Below are 19195 nucleotides of genomic sequence, written 5' to 3'. Positions count from 1 at the left end.
TTCCATGTGGGCAGACATTCCCCGGGAGCTAGCACAGGGTTAATCATTAATAGACGCTCCCATCTTTATCAGATAGGTGGAATTTTAATTTCATTTTAAAGCAGTGGGGTGAAAACCCTGTGTGAAAGGGTAAAGCCTAAAACGAGCGCTGCCTCCTTCGAGGCGCACAGCCTTCAAGACCCGAGAAGCCTTGAGTGGGCCGCGCTGGAGCCTCACGGTTGCTGCACTGCCAGGGCCAGGGTGGGGCGGGCCAGGGGAGCTGACCCCATGTGGGCCTCTCACGCGCCCTGACCTCCTTCGTTCAGCAGCTGAAGCATTGTCTTGGAACCACAAACGTCTGTATTTATGCGAAGTTTTTTAACACGTTATTTCTTTTGTTAGATAAAGGTTAAGGCTTGGGGTGTGTCCCGGTAACTTTTACCCCACGGTGCCAAATAATTGCTAACGTGTTTTGAGTACTTAGTGTTCTAGGTGCTCTGAGTGTGTGTGGTTTTGTCCTCATAGCCTCACTGTGTTAGGTACTGTTACCCCTGTTTTATAACCAAAGAAGCTGAGACCCGGAGAGGTTAACCAGGATAACACGGGCAGTTCGGTGATGGCCAGGGATGTGGCCCCAGGCCCCATGCTCTTTAGCTGAGGCGGCCACCTGGGCCCCTTCCTGGCTCTGCTGTCTGCGGGAACGACGTGCTCCGGGGTTTGCATGTCCTCTTAGCCTGGAGCAGGACTGATGGTGGTTCTGCAGGTTTTCCGCTGCTGGTCTTTATTCCTCATTGGCTTTTGTCTAAACCCCAGAAAAGTTTGTCTGTTTTTTAATCCAGCCATTGAAATTCTAGGGCAAATTAGTGATTTGAAAAGGTGTCATTAAATAGCCCACGTGTGACATAAACAGGGCTTATAGTTTTGAGTTGCCCATGCAGTTGATACAGAATGCAAATGCTGTTCTTCTTTAACTTCGTGTAGGCATTCAGGGCTTCTGCAAGGACTTGCTGGAGGTGGCAGACATTCTGGAGAAGGCAACACAGTGTGTCCCAAAGGAGGAGATTAGAGACGATAACCCGCACCTGAAGAACCTCTACGAGGGACTCGTGATGACTGAGGTCCAGATCCAGAAGGTGTTCAGGAAGCACGGCTTACTCCGGCTGAACCCTGTGGGGGCCAAGTTCGACCCCTACGAGCACGAGGCCTTGTTCCACACGCCGGTTGAGGGCAAGGAGCCGGGCATGGTGGCGCTCGTTAACAAAGTGGGGTACAAGCTGCACGGGCGCACCCTGAGACCCGCCCTGGTTGGGGTGGTGAAGGAGGCGTAGCGGCCCTCACGGGCTCCGGGGCTTTGTTAGGATCACTCGCTGACTCGGGCCGCTTCATCTTTTCTCGTCTGCGGGTGCGCTTGACCTTTTCCTAAACCTTGTTGCCAGGCTTTAGTGACCAGTGGCTGGACAGGAAGTAAGCCAGTTGCACAGTTGTGTTAATGAACATTCGGGAGTTACTAGTTCCACGTGCTTACGGGACAGGCCGGCAGGACGCTACTGGACCCTAGGGTATCGGGAAACACACCGTGTCTGCTCAGACTCGGGGGACGTCAGAGTATTTCAAGTGAATAAAAGGTCTTCAGGAATCCTGCTGTTTGCTAGCTGGCTGCGCCGGCTGCGCTGCGTCCTCTGCGTCTCCCTGTAGCACGCGACTTCCTGGACTGCTTAGCCCACCACCCGTCACTCAGTGAAGGCAAGGCAAGAGTTTAAACATTTTTCTTGCTAAGAAAAGTTGTACGATGCCCTTGGTGAAGAACATATTTGAGTTTGTTCATGATCAGTTACTGGCTCGCTGCTAAGAGCAATCATCTTCTGGCTTTGGGAGATGTGAGACCCGTGGGCACACCCTAACGTCCTCACCTCCTTATTTTGCCAGTAACTGAATTTGACACGCTCAGTTACTTTTGTCCTGTTTGTTCGTCTCTTTATAGAAAGGTTTAAATCTATACCCAACTAGTTACTAATGATCAGAAGGTACTTTCCCTAGTAAGATGGACTTTCTTAGAAATCTGAGGACTGCGTGCTTGGTATGTTTTAAATGTTAAATTTAAAATTTTATTTCAGAGGATTAAAGCCCTGTTGTTTATTTTCCTACGTTCTGCTAGCTGTGTGCTTTGGTGGAGGAGAGCAAGGAGACCCTTACTAAGCGAAGTGTGACTTAGCTTCCCGGGTCTTTGCTCAGTCCTGCAGCCGTGTGCCTGACACACGCAAACGTGTTGGCTTCTGTCCCGGGAGGGGACCGTGGACACTCGGGAGCAGCAGCAAGGACACACGACTGGCAGGCGCTGAGCCTGTGACTCGCCGCAGGACCCTCCGTTCCTCACGTTAGGGGAAAAGTTGAGTGAGTGAGGCACTCTTAAAAACGAGGGAAAAAAGTAACCTTCCACTAGCTTTGCTTCTGAGAGGTACTTCTAGGGTTAAAGGTCAACACTGTTACTTCGATTTACTGCACAAAAAAGGTGGGCAGTCGATTTGAAAGGTGTAGGTAATATTCCCATAATTAAAATTCCAATTCATACCATTTCAAGAAATTTCCCCCCTTTTTATAAATTTATTTCATTTTTGGCTGCATTGTGTCTTCGTTGCTGCGTGCAGTCTTTCTCTAGTTGCGGCGAGCGGGGGCTACTCTTTGTTGCAGTGCGCGGGCTTCTCACTGCGGTGGTTTCTCCTGTTGTGGAGCACGGGCTCTAGGCGCGCGGGCTTCAGTAGTTGTGGCACGCAGGCTCTAGAGCACAGGCTCAGTAGTTGTGGCGCACGGGCTTACTTGGTACACGGCACGTGGGATCTTCCTGGTCCCCTGCATTGGCAAGTAGATTCTTAACCACTGCGCCACCAGGGAAGCCCTTCCCCCTTTTCTTTTAAGCTGCTTTAAATAACTTGGTCAAGGGCATAGACCGGAACTAAAGGCAGCAGTACAGCATATTGAGAAAGAGCCGAGAGGTACGCCTGCTCTTCACACTGTGGCTGTGAGCACAGCCTTTCACCTCCCTGGACTCATCTGTAAAATGAGGGTGAATAAGAAAAGTAATTTTCGGGGCTTCCCTGGTGGTGCAGTGGTTGAGAATCTGCCTGCCAATGCGGGGGACACGGGTTCGAGCCCTGGTCTGGGAGGATCCCACGTGCCGCGGAGCAACTAAGCCCGTGAGCCACAACTACTGAGCCTGCGCGTCTGGAGCCTGTGCTCCGCAACAAGAGGCCATGATAGTGAGTGGCCCCCGCTTGCCACAACTAGAGAAAGCCCTCACACAGAAACGAAGACCCAACACAGCCAAAAATAAATAAATAAAATAAATAATTTTTTTTTAAAAGTAATTTTCAAACTAATTTCTGTGAACGTGTGCAGTCCCCTCCCATCCCTTTTCACCTAGAGCTGCGCCTGCAAAAAGGCGCTAAACCTAGAGATGGTCTCGCTTAAAGGTGATCAGCTATTTGTTTACTGTTTCACTCATCCACAGTCACTGCTAACAGGAAAACATTTAATTTTGTACACACTGACACTGGCAGTTAAAGACCCGTGGGCCGCACCGTCGTCGAGTTCCTGGGTTTTGCGTAATCGCGGCCTGGATTCGTAGCACAGTGTAGGTGACAGGCAGCGCTGTCTACTCACCATAGGCTCTCCCGGCCTGGCTCCACGAGAGCTCTGGGTGTTCCGCTTCTTTCAGGGAAGGAGAGTGGCATGAAGGGTTTTCTGCTTAACTGAAATCTATTTTAACTCCTCACAGTTTGGAGGAAAAACTGGTGTGACACGTTAGTGCCACACTATGACGTCACGGGCTGTCTGTCCCCCATCCTGATTTTGAAGGCTGGCTCATAGCATCTATGAGACTGAAAAGCTAAGGCTCCAGGGGCAGGCGGTAAAAAGCAAGCAGTGACACTATTTGGTTCTCAACCTGTTTAATACGTAAAAGGGAAATAAGAACAGTAGGCAGAGTTTCGGTTTTAATACATTCTCGGAATGTTGGCCACCCAGAGCATTATTCTGAATAGCTGATTATCTTTTGTGACTCAAAGAGTTTAAATTCTGAAAAGACCTAATTAATTCCATGGGATTATGGTGACTAATTTATCATGAGAATTAAATATAGAAATTTAAAGGCTCCGAGCTAACAGCAGGGTAAGGACTAATGTGACAGTAATAGCTGGAGTTGATGGGATAAGAGGCAACCAATCGTAAAATTACATTTCCCTTGTAACGAAGCGTTAATACTTTAACATAAATTATACATTCATTATGGTGTTTGTTTGTTTAAAAACAGTCAAGCCTAAATAAATTCTTCATACCATCAAAAAAGATACACATACTGAAAACCTGCTTAAACACAAAAGTTTTTCATTTGACAGCTCTCAGCCAGGGCCACGCACATTTACAGGGAGCTTTTGCTTCTCAAGCTTCATGAAAGTCTGGCAATCAATCATTTTATATAAAAATAAGACTAAAGTTAAAACCTCATCAAACTAGGAATCTGATGTAGAAAATCAATGACATCAGAGTAGCTAAAGCCAGTAGTTCTCAAACTTCAGCCTGCATCCTGGTCACCTGGAAGGCCAGTAAAAACACAGCTCCGCGGGCCCCAGCCCTAGCGTTTCTGAGGACGGGGGCGGGGCCCGAGTACCTGAATTTCTAGCAGGTTCCCAGGGGATGCCGAGGCTGCCAGTCCAGGAACCCCAGGTGAGAACACTGGCTGGAACACCTGCGGACACGTAGCACGGTCTCCGTCTCTGCTCAGCGGCAGGCAGGACCTGCGCTCTGCCAGCCGCCGTTACCCTGCGGAGCGCCCGGGAGCAAGAGCGCTGCCCGCTACTGCGTGCTCACACAGACGTGCCGGGCTCCTCGTTAGGTCACAGGGAGCGCTTCCCTGCCAGCGTGCCACGCAGTTTACAACTAAAGCCATATACAGTGTATCTGAAGGGCTTATTTAATGCTGAAAATTTTACCCTAGAGGACAGAAGAACGTAAGAAGAAAGGAAAAGGCACCGTAATTAAGTCGTTCTTGGAAATGATGAGGTTTTCTTCTTTTTTCTTTCAAATAACTTCACTTTAATGTAACTTCAAGCCCAGACACTCTGGGAGGTAAACAGTCTTGGTAGCTGTGAGGGAGGAGAGGCAGGACGTGCCCCGGGAGGAACCGACCGCTGGGCTCTGGCCACTCCACCAACTCCAAAGCAGGGCCTTGGACACAAGAGCCCTGAGCAGCGGGAAGACGAGGGACTCCTCAGGTTCCAGAAGGAAGGTACCGTCCAGGTCCACGAAAGAGCGCCCCTGGGAGCATCTCTAAACAGGGCCGGGCAGAAGCCACCTCTGAGTGGGGTTCAAGACGGTGACCCAGAGAAGCGGTGCCCAGGCCTTGCCAAGCTGAGCACCTGATGCCACCCCAAGTAAGATGCAGGGCCACAGTCGCAGCGGAAGAGGTACTTGCAACCGGGGTGAAAACCCTGGGGGGAGCTAACGCCAGAACCCAGAGAACTCTCAACTGTGAACCTTCTAAAACGAGTTCTTCCAAGTAAAACGCATGCAACTTCTCAGAGCAGCAAGAAGCAGCCCCAGCATTCTGGCAGTCCGTGCTGGGCCCGGTGTCCTCCGAGACCCAAGGGAGCCTGCCAAGGGCCGCTGCTCCTCCCACGGTGAGCCCCCCGGGGACAAGCCGGGGCGGTCGGATTCGGGAGCTACGGACGCTCCATTTGACCAACTTGTTCCACACCAGATTCCTCCTCTCCAGTCCCTGCGGACACCCTGTCCTGTCCTTCCCCGGCCTCTCTTCCACCTGCCCTGCCCGGCCCCCATCTAAAGTGCCACGTGCCGGGCTGTGCCGGGGTGTCAGGTCACAGGGCGAAGCTGGCAGCCCAGCAGGGCAAGGCGTCCCTCTGCCCACAGCACAACAGTCATGTACCAAAGGGAAGAAACTCACAAATAAAGGGAAATTACCCAATCTTGTAATACTCTCCAAACCGAACACTTAAAGGCAAATCGTCATCTTAAAGTATTACTTTCAGGACTAAGTTAAAATAGATACTTGTCTCCCCCACGATCTGATATAAGAGTGTTTCTATTGCTTCTAAAGAGGACCATAAAAAGAATTTATATCCTCAAAAAAGAACTCAATTTGTTTAAAAAAGAGCAACGGGGAAAAAAGCGTTTCCTCGCCCCTCCCCCACCCTCCCTCCCCCGGTCATTTTGGCTCACAAGCTTTTCCGCATCACTCCAGGTCTCACAGCGACTCGCCTTCAGGAAGCATCCCTGGAAATCCAACCACTCTCCGTGAGGAAGTTTAAAATCCTTTTCTTCAGGACCTTGTCCAGGTAGCTGGGCAGGCGGCTTTTGGAGGGGATGCCCTGCCGCTTCTGGAGGTGGTCCTTGATGATGATGGTCTTCACGGTCACGTAGCGAGCGGGGCTCAGGTTCACGGAGCTGCAGAGCACCTTCTCGCGGTCCGACAGCAGCTCGAAGCCGGGCAAGTTCTCGATGGCGGCGAATTCGCTGTCCTTGCCGTCCTCCTTCCCCCGCTTGGAGCCGGCCGTGTTCTTGTTCTCCTTCCGCTTCTCCCGCTTGTGCCGGGCCGCCTCGTACTCGGCCGATTCCTCCATCTTGGTGATGCCGTTGCGCCGGTACCGCTGCAGCTCCCGGATCTTGGCGCGCAGCATCTTCTCCTTGTGCATGTTCTCAAACAGGTCGTCGAACTCCTTGCAGGACATGAACTGGTAGAGCGGCCGCAGCTTCAGCCGCAGCTCCTTCTCCTCCTTGGTGACCTTGCGCTTGGCCGTTTTCTCCTTCTCCTTCTTGTCCTTGCCCAGGAAGGCGGGCACCAGGTTGTAGTCGCGCGCGATGTTCTTGCGCCGCTGCCGCTCCTTGAGCTTCCGCACGTACATGTCCACGTGCGCGCGCTTCAGCTCGATCTCCACGTCGTCGTCGTCGTAGTTGACCGAGAGCCCGCTGATGAGCGTCTCGGCGTCCTGGTCGTACTCGATCTCGTAGTCGTCCCGCAGCGGCATGTAGCCCAGCTGCTGCTGCTCGGCCACCGAGATGTCTAGGGGAGGCAAGGGGGTGGTGAGGCTGGGAGACAGGGGGCCTCCACTGGGGCAGGTGTGGTCTGTCACCCGATTGGGGATGGTGTCGGGGATGCAGGCTTTCCCCAGGTTTCCGTGGATGTACATGCTTACATAATGCTCCATCACTTCCTGGGGAGTCCGGGAAGCGCCAACGTGAGCAGCCATATCCTCCTACAACGGCAAAGGTCAGAGGTCATTTCCAAAGTCAGAGTGTCAGACTCAGCGTTCGCGCGATTCCCTTAACGCTTTCACAAAGGTTCACCTGAACTACTTCCTATGGCATCATTATGGTCCCCTCCCCAGAGACACTCCTCCTGCACATTCTTTAGGGCTGGGCTGATCACGTGGCAGTCAGCGCTAGAGGGAACCCTCGGGGATTCCGCCCGCCCGTGAGAAAGTGAGGACCCAGAGAGGCGCCGACGTGCGCGGGGTCACGGTGCGAGCTGGCGGCAGAGCGGGGCTGGAACCCGCGCCTGAGATCCCGACTCTGCTCCGGGCTCCCTAAGAGAGCGAGCGGAGGCCCCTGGCACGGGCCCATCTGCCCGCCGCACGACCCGCTCTCGGGGCGGCTGTCTGGCCGAGGGGCTCACAGGATGCGGGCGCACAGCCAGAGCCCTGGGGCGCACGCCTCATCCCAGCCCACCTCTCCATTCCCAGACCAGACAACAGACACGCCCGGGTCTCCATCGCGCTGCCCGCCTCCCAACAGAAAGGGCCGAGGCCCGGTCTTTGACACCCCGGCCCCGAAGGTCCGCCTGTCCCTTTCCTAGGGGGCAGTCGCGTTGAGTGGGAAAGAGCCTTTCAAAGGGGAAGGTGGGCCATCACTTCTGACAGCCCCCGTGGCCTGGCGGCTGGAAACGCCCGGGCTGCAAGCAGGCGTTCATTCCGCGAACACAGAGTTATTAATGGGAGGAAATTGTACAACTCCCTCAATCTTTTCCTTCTGCCAAGAGGCCTCTTCCTCAAAGTCAACCGCTAAAGCCACTTCAGAAAGTAACTGCCCAAAATGCGCACTCATTCACCGGCAGCCACTCAGCACCCCGCCCGCCTCGCTCACCCCGCGCTCTGCCCTCCCGGCTCTGGCAGCCGCCGGGGCGCCGCACAGGCTGCCTTCCGCCCCAGAAACGCGCGCCCCCCCGCCCCCCCGAGATCGGGATGGTCCCTGCACCCCCAAAGGCCAAACTGGAACCCAAGAAACCAGCCAGTCTCCTCGGGCTGACGCTGCTGACAAACTGGGCATGGAGGGGAGGGGAGGGGAGGGAAGCATTAGGAAGGATCCCTGGCACAGTGACCAGACCCAGCGTCCCTCCCGGAGGTGCCGCGCAGAGGGCGGGGCTGAAAGGCACCGGAACAAAGAAGGCAGGACCAGGACCTAACTGCAAGGCCTCTTTCTGAGCACCATGCAGGGAAAAGGGAGGACCACAGCTAAAGCTAGACTCTGTCTCATGGAGAAACTACATGGTTTCTTCTTTAAAAATCACTCTTAGCGGGCTTCCCTGGTGGCACAGTGGTTGGGAATCCGCCTGCCAATGCAGGGGACACGGGTTCGAGCCCTGGTCTGGGAAGACCCCACATGCCGCGGAGCAACTAAGCCCATGCACCAAGCTACTGAGCCTGCGCTCTAGAGCCCGCAAGCCACAACTACTGAGCCCGTGAGCCACAGCTACAGAGCCTGCGCTCTAGAGCCCGTGCTCCACAACAAGAGAAGCCACCGCAATGAGAAACCTGTGCACGGCAACAAAGAGTAGCCCCCACTCGCCATAACCAGAGAAAGCCCGTGCGCAGCAACGAAGGCCCAACACAGCCAAAAATAAATAAAATAAAATAAATAAATTTATATTAAAAAAAAAGACACTCAAAAAAAAAAAAATCACTCTAAGCATCAACTCTGTCATTATCCTTCCCCAGGAAGCATTTCATCCAAAAAACAACAAAACAAAAGCAAGTCACAACCATTCCCAGCAGCTACTGTCACTGACCCAGGCTGGCCACTCCCTCCTCGGAGCCTTGAGTCCCACAGTAAAGGAGCAGGAGGCCCCCCTCAGCGGCCGGTGAGGCTCTTGTGGACGGTAACGGTTTTCCCCCGGCTCCACCTTGGGGCCCAGGAGCCCCTGTGACACACTGGGAAGACACTGTCCCTGACCCACGCCCTTTCGGGAGCATGTCACCCTGGTGAGCGTGTCTGGGGAGCGGGATTGCCCGCCTGCGCCTGGTCTGAGCTGCCAGCTCCGGGAGCCGTGCCCCTCAGTCTCTCCCCCTCACCGCAGCTTCCACCCAGGCTGCGTGGGTAGGAACTTGGGCCCCCGATCTGGGCCCCGTCCCTGGTCCGGTGCAGACCTGCTGTGAGAGCTCTGCCCTCCAGCAAGTCTGCTGTCCACCCTGAACCCCAGCGACCTGCCTCCCAGAAATCATCAAATGCTCAGAGCACCACACTGAGGGTAAAATTTAAACCCTGAAAGAACAGAAGGATTCTCGGCAGCAAAGCTGCATCTGACCAAACCAAGGTATTTTTATTGATCTGAGGTTCTCTCCATCAATCCCGACACTCTGGGAACAGAGAGCAGAGGCTGTGGAGGCAGCAAGGAAGCCCGGGGGCCGCAGGCCGGGGATGCACGGTGCGTCCTCCCGGCGAGGGCTCTCGGGACCTCACCCGCGTTTGCTCCCACATGGGGCAGCTGAAAACGCACGCAACAGAAGGGTGTGTTCACACTGCTGCCCTCGTGCCCAAACGGCTGGGAGACAGAAAGCTCTCCGCCTGTGGTGCATCAGACACCTTCTAAAGACACACGACTCCAGCCCCGTCCCCCAGGGCATCAGGTGAGGTTGGCAGGGGGCCACTTCACTGCACACCTTCTTATGACTTAGCGTTTTCAACGTTATGAACGTACTGCCCATTTTTAAAACTAAGGAAAAGTCCCAAGCAGAGGGAAGCATCAGGAGAGGGGACCCTGGTCGGCTCTGTTCACCACTGTGAGGCCAGGGCCCGGCAGCCAACCCCAAATTACAGACGCCCCACAAGCACCGGGCCAGTACTCCCCACAGGTGTCCCGGGCCCAGAGACACGGAAGGAAGCGTGCAGCCCCAGAGCGGACGAGACGTGGCAGCTCCCTCAACGGGGGTGCTGGTGGGACCGCGGGCCTGTCTGTGCGTGAGCTAATGGCTCTGGGCTGCTTCCTGCACTGAGCAGATGCAAGATGCTCACACTTCGGGAGGGATTCGGTGTGCTGGGTTTTCACTTCGAGTAAAACTACAAGTATTTTTTAAGTAAAGTTAAATTCTGCCTCAATTCTCTGTTTACACAGGTCTAAGATTTTCATCCAAAATGTTTAAAGGAAAAACATACAGAGCCCTTAAAAGACACGGCTCTTCGTGTTCCGGGGGGCGACACCCCAATGCTTCCGTGGCTCCACGCCTTGCTCTGCAAATATCCACACTCCCGCGGCTGCGTGGCGGCCAGGCGGGCGGCCTGGGCTCCCAGCCCCGCCGGGCAAGCGGGCCACACAGCTGTGGGCCCTGTGCTGACTCCTCAGTTATCCAGCTCCTCTTCAGGTAACAAAGGGGGTCGCTGGCTCCAGATGGACCCGGGCGATAGGTATTTATGAAGCCACAGATCAGTGGGGCTAGCGCCCTGTCATCCCCATCCTGGGCTAGGAGCCCAGGAACCCCCATCAGCAAGCACATCAGCCACTGCCTAAGGAAGGCCACTGCTGGGAGAGACACTGGCCGCCAGCTACAGCTGAGAGAATCGCGCCCCCCGGGGCCACCACATTAGCTTAATGAGCAGTGAACAAGGCCCAGGAAAGCACGCAAGGTCCTAGTTTCCAAGGACCCTCGAACAGTGAGGGTCATAATGGAACAGTCTAAATGACAGCGATGGCCCAGCCCTGATTCTAACAGGAGTCCACAGAAGGTAGACAGGTTCAGGGAAGCGAAACCACAGCAATGAACATATTTTAAAAGATGATGGTTAAAAACAGCAACAGCACTCCTACCACAGGCCCAGCACCCTGCTCGTCACACCCGTCAATCTTCACGTGTCAGTGGTCACACAAGTGAGAGAAGTGGCCCATCACCACGTTACAGCGTCCCATGTGACAGCAGGCGGGTGAATGGGAGGGAAGTTCTTTCCCTCACATGTTCAAGGTCAAAGTTGTTTCTTAATCCAGGTAGATGGATAGACAGATGGACAGAGGATGGATGGACAGACAGACGGCTGGGCAGGCAGAAGCAACAAAAGTGAGTTTGGGAGAAAGAGATTTGAAGAGAAAGTTCCCTTCAAGCACCACTAGAACTAAACAAGGAACACAGCTGTATCCTGCGGTTGGCTCCGCTCCCGCCGCAGCACGCAGTACCACACCGGTAAGCAGCCCAAAGCCTAACGCTAAACGCTTAGGAAAAAAGAGACTCCCATCTTTGCCAAAAGGTAAGGAGAGTTAGGTATGCTGCTTCCTGAAGTCCTCAGAAAAATAAAGGAAAACGTGTCGCTCGGACACTGAACTGGGCCCGTGAGGTCTACTTTCCAAGGTCACTAGACCCAGGCCAGGATGCAGCCTCTCCAGGAGAGGAAGGAGGCCCAGTGGGCAACAGCTCCCCCGGGCGCTCCGGCTGCTCTGCACGCCCTCCGGCCTTTCCAGGCGCCCTCATGCCAGCCGCCAGCACCTGAGCAGGGAAAGGAAGAAAGAACAGTCCAGAGAACCGGCAGCACTGCGGGCCGGCCCGCTCCCACCAGCGGGGCTGCCTCGGGTCTCTCCCCTCCGTGCTGGCCGCTCTCGCCCGAGGCGGCCTCTGCCCCTCCTGACCTGAAGGTCTGCTCGCCGGGCTGCTGTGCCGACATCCTCCAGACAAATGCCAACTACTTTCCACGTGCACAGGCTGGGGCCGGGTTTCGCGACCCACTCCTGGCCCCACCCCTTCACTGCGCAGTAACTCAGACGAATCACTTCTCTGTGCCTCAGTCTCCTTGTCTGAATTACGGAGGTAACGCCACCACCTCCTTCACAGGACAGAAGGGGGAGTTAATGAGGTGACACACGCACAGTGCTTAGCCCAGTGCCGGGCACAGTTTGCCCCCGTGGATGTTGGCTACTGTTACTACTACGAAGCCATCAGCGTCACTTCCACAACCTGTGTTTATTCTCAAGACCCAGATCATCTCCTGAAGGGCGCCTTCGATGATCCCCAGAACTAGGTGCAGATTCTGGCTCAATTACTTACTAGCGTGGGATCCTTACCCTCTCAACTTCTGCTTCTTGATCTGTAATTCCTCCTCTTAAAGGGTTTGGTCAGGATAAAACAAAACCATCATGAATAGTAACAGTTAACGTGTACGAGCCTTTACATCTGTCACCTCATTTCATCCTCCTAGCCGTTCCCACGAGGTACCATGACTTTCACTCCCCACGTTTTACGGACTGGGAGAATAACCCTAGGTGAAGCTACCCCCCAGGGCACCGGCCAGCACTCGCCCACCCAGTGGCGCAGGGCACACCAAGAGCAGGCCGTGTAGTCAACTGCTTTCTGAGACGTTCAAAAGGCAGCGCAAGGCCCCGCCGCCGGGCTCCCGCTCTCCTTTCCAGACGGACCGCATCACAGAAGTGCGGCCACGGCTCCCTCTCTGACCTCCGGGATGTGTGAGGGCACCGCACGACCTACTTCTTCCCGGGCAGAGAATTCAGTCCAATCTTTGTGCACAAACCAGTGCCTTTCACAGAACGACTACCTCTAGCGTCACAGACCACCCTTCCTGTGCAGGCTGGCGGTTCTGCTCTAGAGCATCCTGAAGAGCGCACATCCTTTCTCGGCGGCAGCGTCTGCCTGGGAGGCGGAGGTCCGGAGGCCGGCTTCGCTCCGGAGGCTCAGGGGCCAGGCCTGGGGCGGGCGTGCGCTGCATCTCCCGAGAGGGGCACGGCTCCAGCTTCCTTTTTCTTTAAGGGAAGAAGCCTCAAGGGGACAGAAGCAACCCAGCAGCCCCAGGGGCTGGGGCAGAGACCCCGAGAGCAGCCAGGACGCCGCAGGGGCCCCGGGGCAGCAGAGAGTGAGTGGCCTGCGGGGCCGGGAGAGAGCGGGGTCCAGGGCAGACTCAGAGCCCGGAGGGCGCTCCGCGGCCGGCTCCCCCCACAGCTCTCCTCACGCCCAGAGGAGCGCCGGGGCCGCCCGCCACCGGGACAAAGGGCCGGAGCCTGTGACAGGGACGCGAGCAGGAGCCCGGGCACCGGCCTCCCTCAGTCACTCCTTACACTCGTCCGCCTGCCCCGTGGACTAAACCTGGGCTTCGGACCCGAACCTGCAGCCCCACCTGGGCCTCCGCGCCCCCGCGTGCACGTGTGCCCTTCTCCCGGACTGGCTGCGAGGACCCCGGGCCGGGCCAGCCCCCTGCGCCGGAGCCCCGCGCGCTCACACGGGGCCCTGGACGCGGCCACTGCCTCCTCCAGCCCCGGCCGGTCACCTTTTACAGTGAAGAGAACAGCCCGTCTGCCTCTGGGGGCTGGGAGGACGCCCTGGGCCGCCCACCCCGCATCGTAGGCCCCAGACCTTCCCCTGCCTTCCAGCCCGACCCCTCCTCTGGGATGCGCTGCTGTCCGGGTCAGGGCCGCCTCCGACCGCAGAGGTTGGTGACTAACATGGGTCTCTTGTCTGTGCTTCCAGGTCATCAGCCACTGCAGGGGCCCTGTCCACCTCCCTAAACTCACTCAGGATTCACCAGCTCACACAGGGGACTGGCCCTCAAGGGGACTAAAGCCTCTCAGGTCAAATCAGGCTACCTGTGAAAGAGCTTGAAAAAGCTGTGTGCCCCACTGCAAAAAACAGCATGGCAGGTCCTCAAAAAAATTACACAGATCCAGCAATTCCACCTCCTGGTATTTACCCAAAATAATAAGGACTCCAGGAGATATCTGAACACCTACGTTCACTGCAGCATCATTCCCAACAGCCAAAAGTGGAAGCAACCCAAGTGCCCATCGATGGAAGACTGGATAAACAAAAGGTGGTCCATCCACACACTGGAGTATTAGTCAGCCTTAAAGAGGAAGGAAGTCCTGACACCCGCTACAACACTGACGAACCTGGGGAACATTATCGTAAGTGAAGCAAGCCAGTCACAAAAGCACAAACGTTATTACATGAACCCACTTACGTGAGGTCCCTAGGACAGGCAGACCCATAGGGACACAAAGTAGAAGAGCAACTACGAGGGGCTGGGGGAGGTGGAAACGGGGGACAGAGTTTCTGTCTGTGAAGATGTTCTGGGGATGATGGTGGTGATGGCTGCCCGACGTGAATGTACTCATGCCACCGAACTGGACACTTACAAATGGTTAAAATGGCAAAGTTTATGTCATGTATGTTTTACCACAATAAAAATATATACTTTTTTTTAAATAATAGAAGTTTTAAAAGTCACACGCCTGGGCTTCCCTGGTGGCGCAGTGGTTGAGAATCTGCCTGCCAATGCAGGGGACACGGGTTCGAGCCCTGGTCCGGGAAGATCCCACATGCCGCGGAGCAACTGGGCCCATGAGCCACAACTACTGAGCCTGTGCGTCTGGAGCCTGTGCTCCGCAACAAGAGAGGCCGCCATAGTGAGAAGCCTGCGCACCGCGATGAAGAGTGGCCCCCGCTTGCCACAACTAGAGAAAGCCCTCGCACAGAAACGAAGACCCAACACAGCAAAAAAAAAAAAATATATATATATATATATATATATATATATAAGAGTCACACGCCTTACTCCACATCAGTGGTAGGGTCCCTGGGCCAGCAGCAGCGTCACCTGTGAAGTGGTTAGAAATGCAGATTCTCACACCAAGCCTCAGACCTGCTGACTTCAGAACCCGGAGGGGGAGGGGGGACAGGATTCCTGTTTAACAAGCCGTCCAGGGTATTCTCAATCACAATGCTCTGCATAACCTTATTCATTCTAGCTGGTTTCTCCATCCAGGCTCTTCCCTCCTCCTCCTCCCCATCCTTAATGGCAATTAAGAACCCCGCTGTCGGGAGACTCACAGGATGGACCTACCCGTTCCCACCAGCACACAGAAGGGACTTTCGCCTGGTTGAGGAGGTGACCGTTCTCATGGTCCCCAAACGAGGCTCTGCTGACCCACTGCATTAGGACTCCCTGAGAATGTCTGTAAACACCTATTTCCAGACCTCACCCAGGGGCTACTCTGTGCACCTAGCACAGGGGCTGATATAAAACGGGCCCCAAGTAAGTGCCGGATGAACAAATGAACCAACGACTGCACAGCGCAGCGATCACCTACATATCCGGCATCACCCGGCTGCCGGATGCCTACTGTCATCTACAAGAGTAAAACTCCTTGTGCAGGACATTCCACCTGCCTCCGATAATTAGGCCGAATGTATGTGCACAAGCACAAGCCCCCGCAGAGCCCACAGAGAACTTCGCATCCTTTTTCAGTTTGAAATCTAGCTTCAAGGCAGCTTGAACCCCACCTCCTCCTACAGTCCTCCTGACCACCGTCTGTCGGCAGGAGCCCGGGCCTCCCTCAAACTGTTCGATGCTCCAGCAACCAATCCACAAACGTAGAATATTTCACCCTTGTGTTTACGTCTGTGTCTGCGTTCCTGTAGGATCCATGTCTCATTCTGAATCTGCATAGCGTCCACCACACGACCGGCTGCCCTGGGGGGAGGAGGTCTCAATACCCACGGTGATGAGACCCTGTGGGCCCACCCGCCAGCCCTGCCCCGGTCTCGCCGTCACAGCTGTGTGTACCCCCGACCCCCGCGGCTCGTCCCCAAACCCTCCCGGCCTTACTGCCGGCACCCCTCGGCCGGGCCCGCAGCCCCGGGACGCGGCGTGAGTAGATGGCCCGGGCTACACAGCGGCCTGTCCCCACGAAGTCTCCACGACCCCGCGGAGAAATCGGAATGAAGGGTGTCACCTTCCTCCGCGCCACCGTCCCCACTGCCTTTCTCCACACTCCACACTCAGCCCGTGAAAGCCAGTTCCTGCGCCCGCCCCGTCACCATCGCCCCGCCCCGCCCCACCCACTCACCTCCCGCCGAGCCGGGTCCAGACCTGGCTCCCGCGTCGCTCTTTACCCCAGGAGGTTAAGGCCCAGGCTCCGGGTCAGGCCTGTGTCTACACCCTGGCTCCACCGCGTGGAAGGCTGGGGCATCCTGCACGAGTACTTTAAGTTCTCGGAGTCGCTGTTCTTCAGCTGTAAACTGAGAGCCACCCCACAGGGCTGCTGGGAGGAGTGTCACCCAGAACCGGCGCTTGCTAACGACGGCAAGCGTGGGACACGCCGCTTCCGAGCGCACACCTGGGAACGACACACTTCTCAGAGCAGCAGAGGAGCTTCTGACGACGCACAGTGAAGCTCAGGGTAAAGCAGCCCCAAAGAGCACAGCTACGGACACTAGAGCCGGCGCCTCGGCGTGGCCTGTGGACCTCCAGGCCTGGCTAGCCTCCCCCAGAACCCACCACCGGTTCAGCAGGGAGAAGCACCCGGCTTTGTCTCTCGTAACAGCTGAGCCAGAATCTGCATTTTTAACAGCTCCCCAGGTGATTCACGTGCAAGTTAAAGTTTGAAAAGTACTGCTTTCGAGAACGCCCTCCCAGCTTCCTCCCATACACTACAAATGTTTTAGTCCCCGGCTTGTTTTTCGAGTATTTTCCACAGTGCTGCAGGGCAGGCGGTGTAGACAGTGCAGCTAGGAGCACGGACTCTGAAGTCAAACTACTCAGTTTAGAACCTGCTGCACTGGGCTGCTGGGAGGATCTCACAAGAAGTGCAGGAGAGCGCAGCACGGCGGCCGGCACCCAGCAGGGCTCTCGGTCCACGCTAGCTACTGTGAGCTGCTACTGTAGAGACAAGAGCTGCAAGGATAAGTGGGGAAGGGAAGGCTCTCTAAGGCAGTGATATGTAAGAAGAAAGACCAGTCACGAGCCCTCATCTGGCGGAAGAACTCTCTAAGCAGAAGAACTAAAAAATGATCAAGGAGCGTAGCAGCTGGGATCCCAGGGGTAGGCAGGTACTATAAGGCCTGCAGGCCCTGACGTTTCATCTCCAGAAAACTGGAAGCCACGGAAAGCTGATGTGACGTGACGTGTCCTCAAAGATCACTCTGATCCTGTTGCCTGGAATGGGCTGCAGGGCACAAGCATGAAGCAGAGAGGCCAGTAAGGAGGCTCCCGAAGTGGTCGGGCGAGAGATAAACATCAACCTGGACTAAGGCTGAGACAAGTGGTTAGATTCTGGAAATATTCTGAAGACAGGCTGCTACTGAACTGGACCCAGAAGGCCCTGAGGATGGTTCTTCATTTGTAGCCCGAGTAACTGCTCGAGGTGTGAGATCTGGGTCAAGGAACGTCGAGATGTCCGGGAGATAAGCACGAGGATGTCAGGGATGGGTTCGCGATCGAAGGCTGGAGCTCAGGGCAGAACTCCAGGCTCAGGACCAAATGCTCACAACACTGTAAGCCCCTGAAGACCCGGGTGAAGTCCTTCTGTAACATGCACAGAGCAGATGCTCAATACACATCAATAAACGGCATTTCAGAACAAAGTGAGAAGGAAGGTTTTCGCGGGTGGCCATCATGATGCTGGTGCCTAGGTGAGAATTTGTACAGCAGTGTCTCTAAGGAGTTGGGGAGAAGAGTAAAGATTCCAGGGCTGTGAAACGGGTACTGGTCCCTGAAGACTGGCTCACTTTATAGAAACAAAAGCAGACATAAATAAAGGCAGGGTGTGTTTGGGAATGTGGGGAGAAGTGTGGAATGCCTTCCAGTAAGCCCAGGAGGAGAGGCGTACGGTCGGCCCTTGGTATACGTGGGTTCAACCCCGCTTCGCCATTTTATACAACGGACTGAGTTCTGGAGGACTCTGGTGGCCTGGGAGGGTTCTGAAACGCATCTCCCATGGACACTGAGGGCCGGCTGTACTGCTGGAGAAGTGGCAGCAAGATGAAACACTGGTTCGGGGAAGCTGGGGGACCATCAAGTGGAAGGGTCTGGAAAGATGGGGAGCTGGGGTCAGGTCTCTCCTCCCTACTTCTCACAATGCTTGGAGGTGGCCGCACATCCTTGGCGGTTGTGGCCCAGAGTACAGCCAGGCTTTCCCCTTCCAATAGGGATGAGAGCTTCCTCTTGCAAAGTGAAAAGAGCGCTCCTCAGGGACCACCTAGAGAAGCGCCGCCACGTCTCTCTCTCTCAAGGAGCCCGAGGTAAACGAGTCCAGTCCAGCTCTCGCCTTTTACTCTCAGGTAAGTGTCCCCATAGAAACCTCCTGACAGAGGAAGAGACCAAAACCCAGGACGGGACGCTCCTGTGGCGGAACCCACTGAGCCCTCCTCACACGAAGTCCTGGTGTCGCAGGGACGCCAGGATGAACAAGTGCCTGGCAGGGGACACAGGCCACAAAGCGAGCGGGGCCATGAGGGCAAGGTGAGCGCCTGCGAGGCGGTGGGAGAGGCCGCGGGTCCGTGTGGAGCTCGTCTGGCCTTCACCACCACTGTCCTCCAGGCAAACCCAACTCCTTCCTCGGGCGCCTACTGCTGTCAGGTCTGCGGACCTGCCTGTGTCCCCCGACTCCCACTCCGTCCGGTGTCTCGCCCAAGGGGTGCACCCGGCAGACACCTACGGAAGTAATCCCAAAGGCGGGGAAAACGGCCCTGGTGTCAGACAGCCACGGTCCGAACCCCCGCTCCGCTACTTCCTGCTGTGTGACCTTGGGCGGGTGGCTTAACCTCTCGGCGCCGGGTCTGGGGCGTGAACTGGCCCTGTCCCCCCGGCCCTCCGCGGCCGCGCCGAACCCGCAGGTGCGCCGGCCTCCCGGCCCGCTGCTCACCCAGTTTCCGAAGCCGAACTGCTCGATGGCATCCAGCAAAAGCTGCTCCTCGCGGCTGGTCCAGCCGCCCTCGGCCTCGGGCCCCCACAGCGTGAAGCGCCCGCCGTCCACCAGCTGGTAGCCGTGGTAGCGGCGGTGGTGGCCGATCTCGGCGCCGGCCGAGAAGCACTCGGGGCACAGCTCGATGTCCTGGCACTCGGTGCAGCGGAAGCGCAGCGGGCTCACCTCGGCCAGGCAGTACACGCAGTACTTCTTACCGAGCTCCGCCATCTTCCCCCGCCCGCCGCCCGCGCCCGCCGCCGC

The 19195-nt window shown here is 56.0% G+C and overlaps 2 protein-coding genes across 2 annotated transcripts in view; one reads left to right on the top strand and one right to left on the bottom strand.

Moving 5' to 3' along the window:
- GRPEL1 (GrpE like 1, mitochondrial) overlaps window positions 1-4273 on the top strand; it is a 20867-nt gene extending 16594 nt beyond the window's left edge. The window contains exon 4 of the mRNA XM_082462212.1: window positions 961-4273. Coding sequence (XP_082318338.1) covers window positions 961-1307 — 347 coding nt within the window. The 3' untranslated portion in view covers window positions 1308-4273. The remainder of the gene's footprint in view (window positions 1-960) is intronic.
- TADA2B (transcriptional adaptor 2B) lies at window positions 3907-19195 on the bottom strand. Its single transcript, XM_082462192.1, has 2 exons — window positions 18893-19195; window positions 3907-7244 (listed from the first exon to the last, which is right to left on the bottom strand). Exons 1-2 carry the CDS (start codon window positions 19160-19162, stop codon window positions 6252-6254), a joined length of 1263 nt encoding a protein of 420 aa, XP_082318318.1. The 5' UTR covers window positions 19163-19195; the 3' UTR covers window positions 3907-6251.

This window comes from Balaenoptera physalus (assembly GCF_965194825.1).
Source record: "Balaenoptera physalus genome assembly, chromosome: 5".
In the NCBI taxonomy this organism is placed as follows: domain Eukaryota; kingdom Metazoa; phylum Chordata; class Mammalia; order Artiodactyla; family Balaenopteridae; genus Balaenoptera; species Balaenoptera physalus.
Note: the sequence above shows the minus strand (reverse complement) of the source record. Positions and strands in the feature narration are given on the sequence as shown.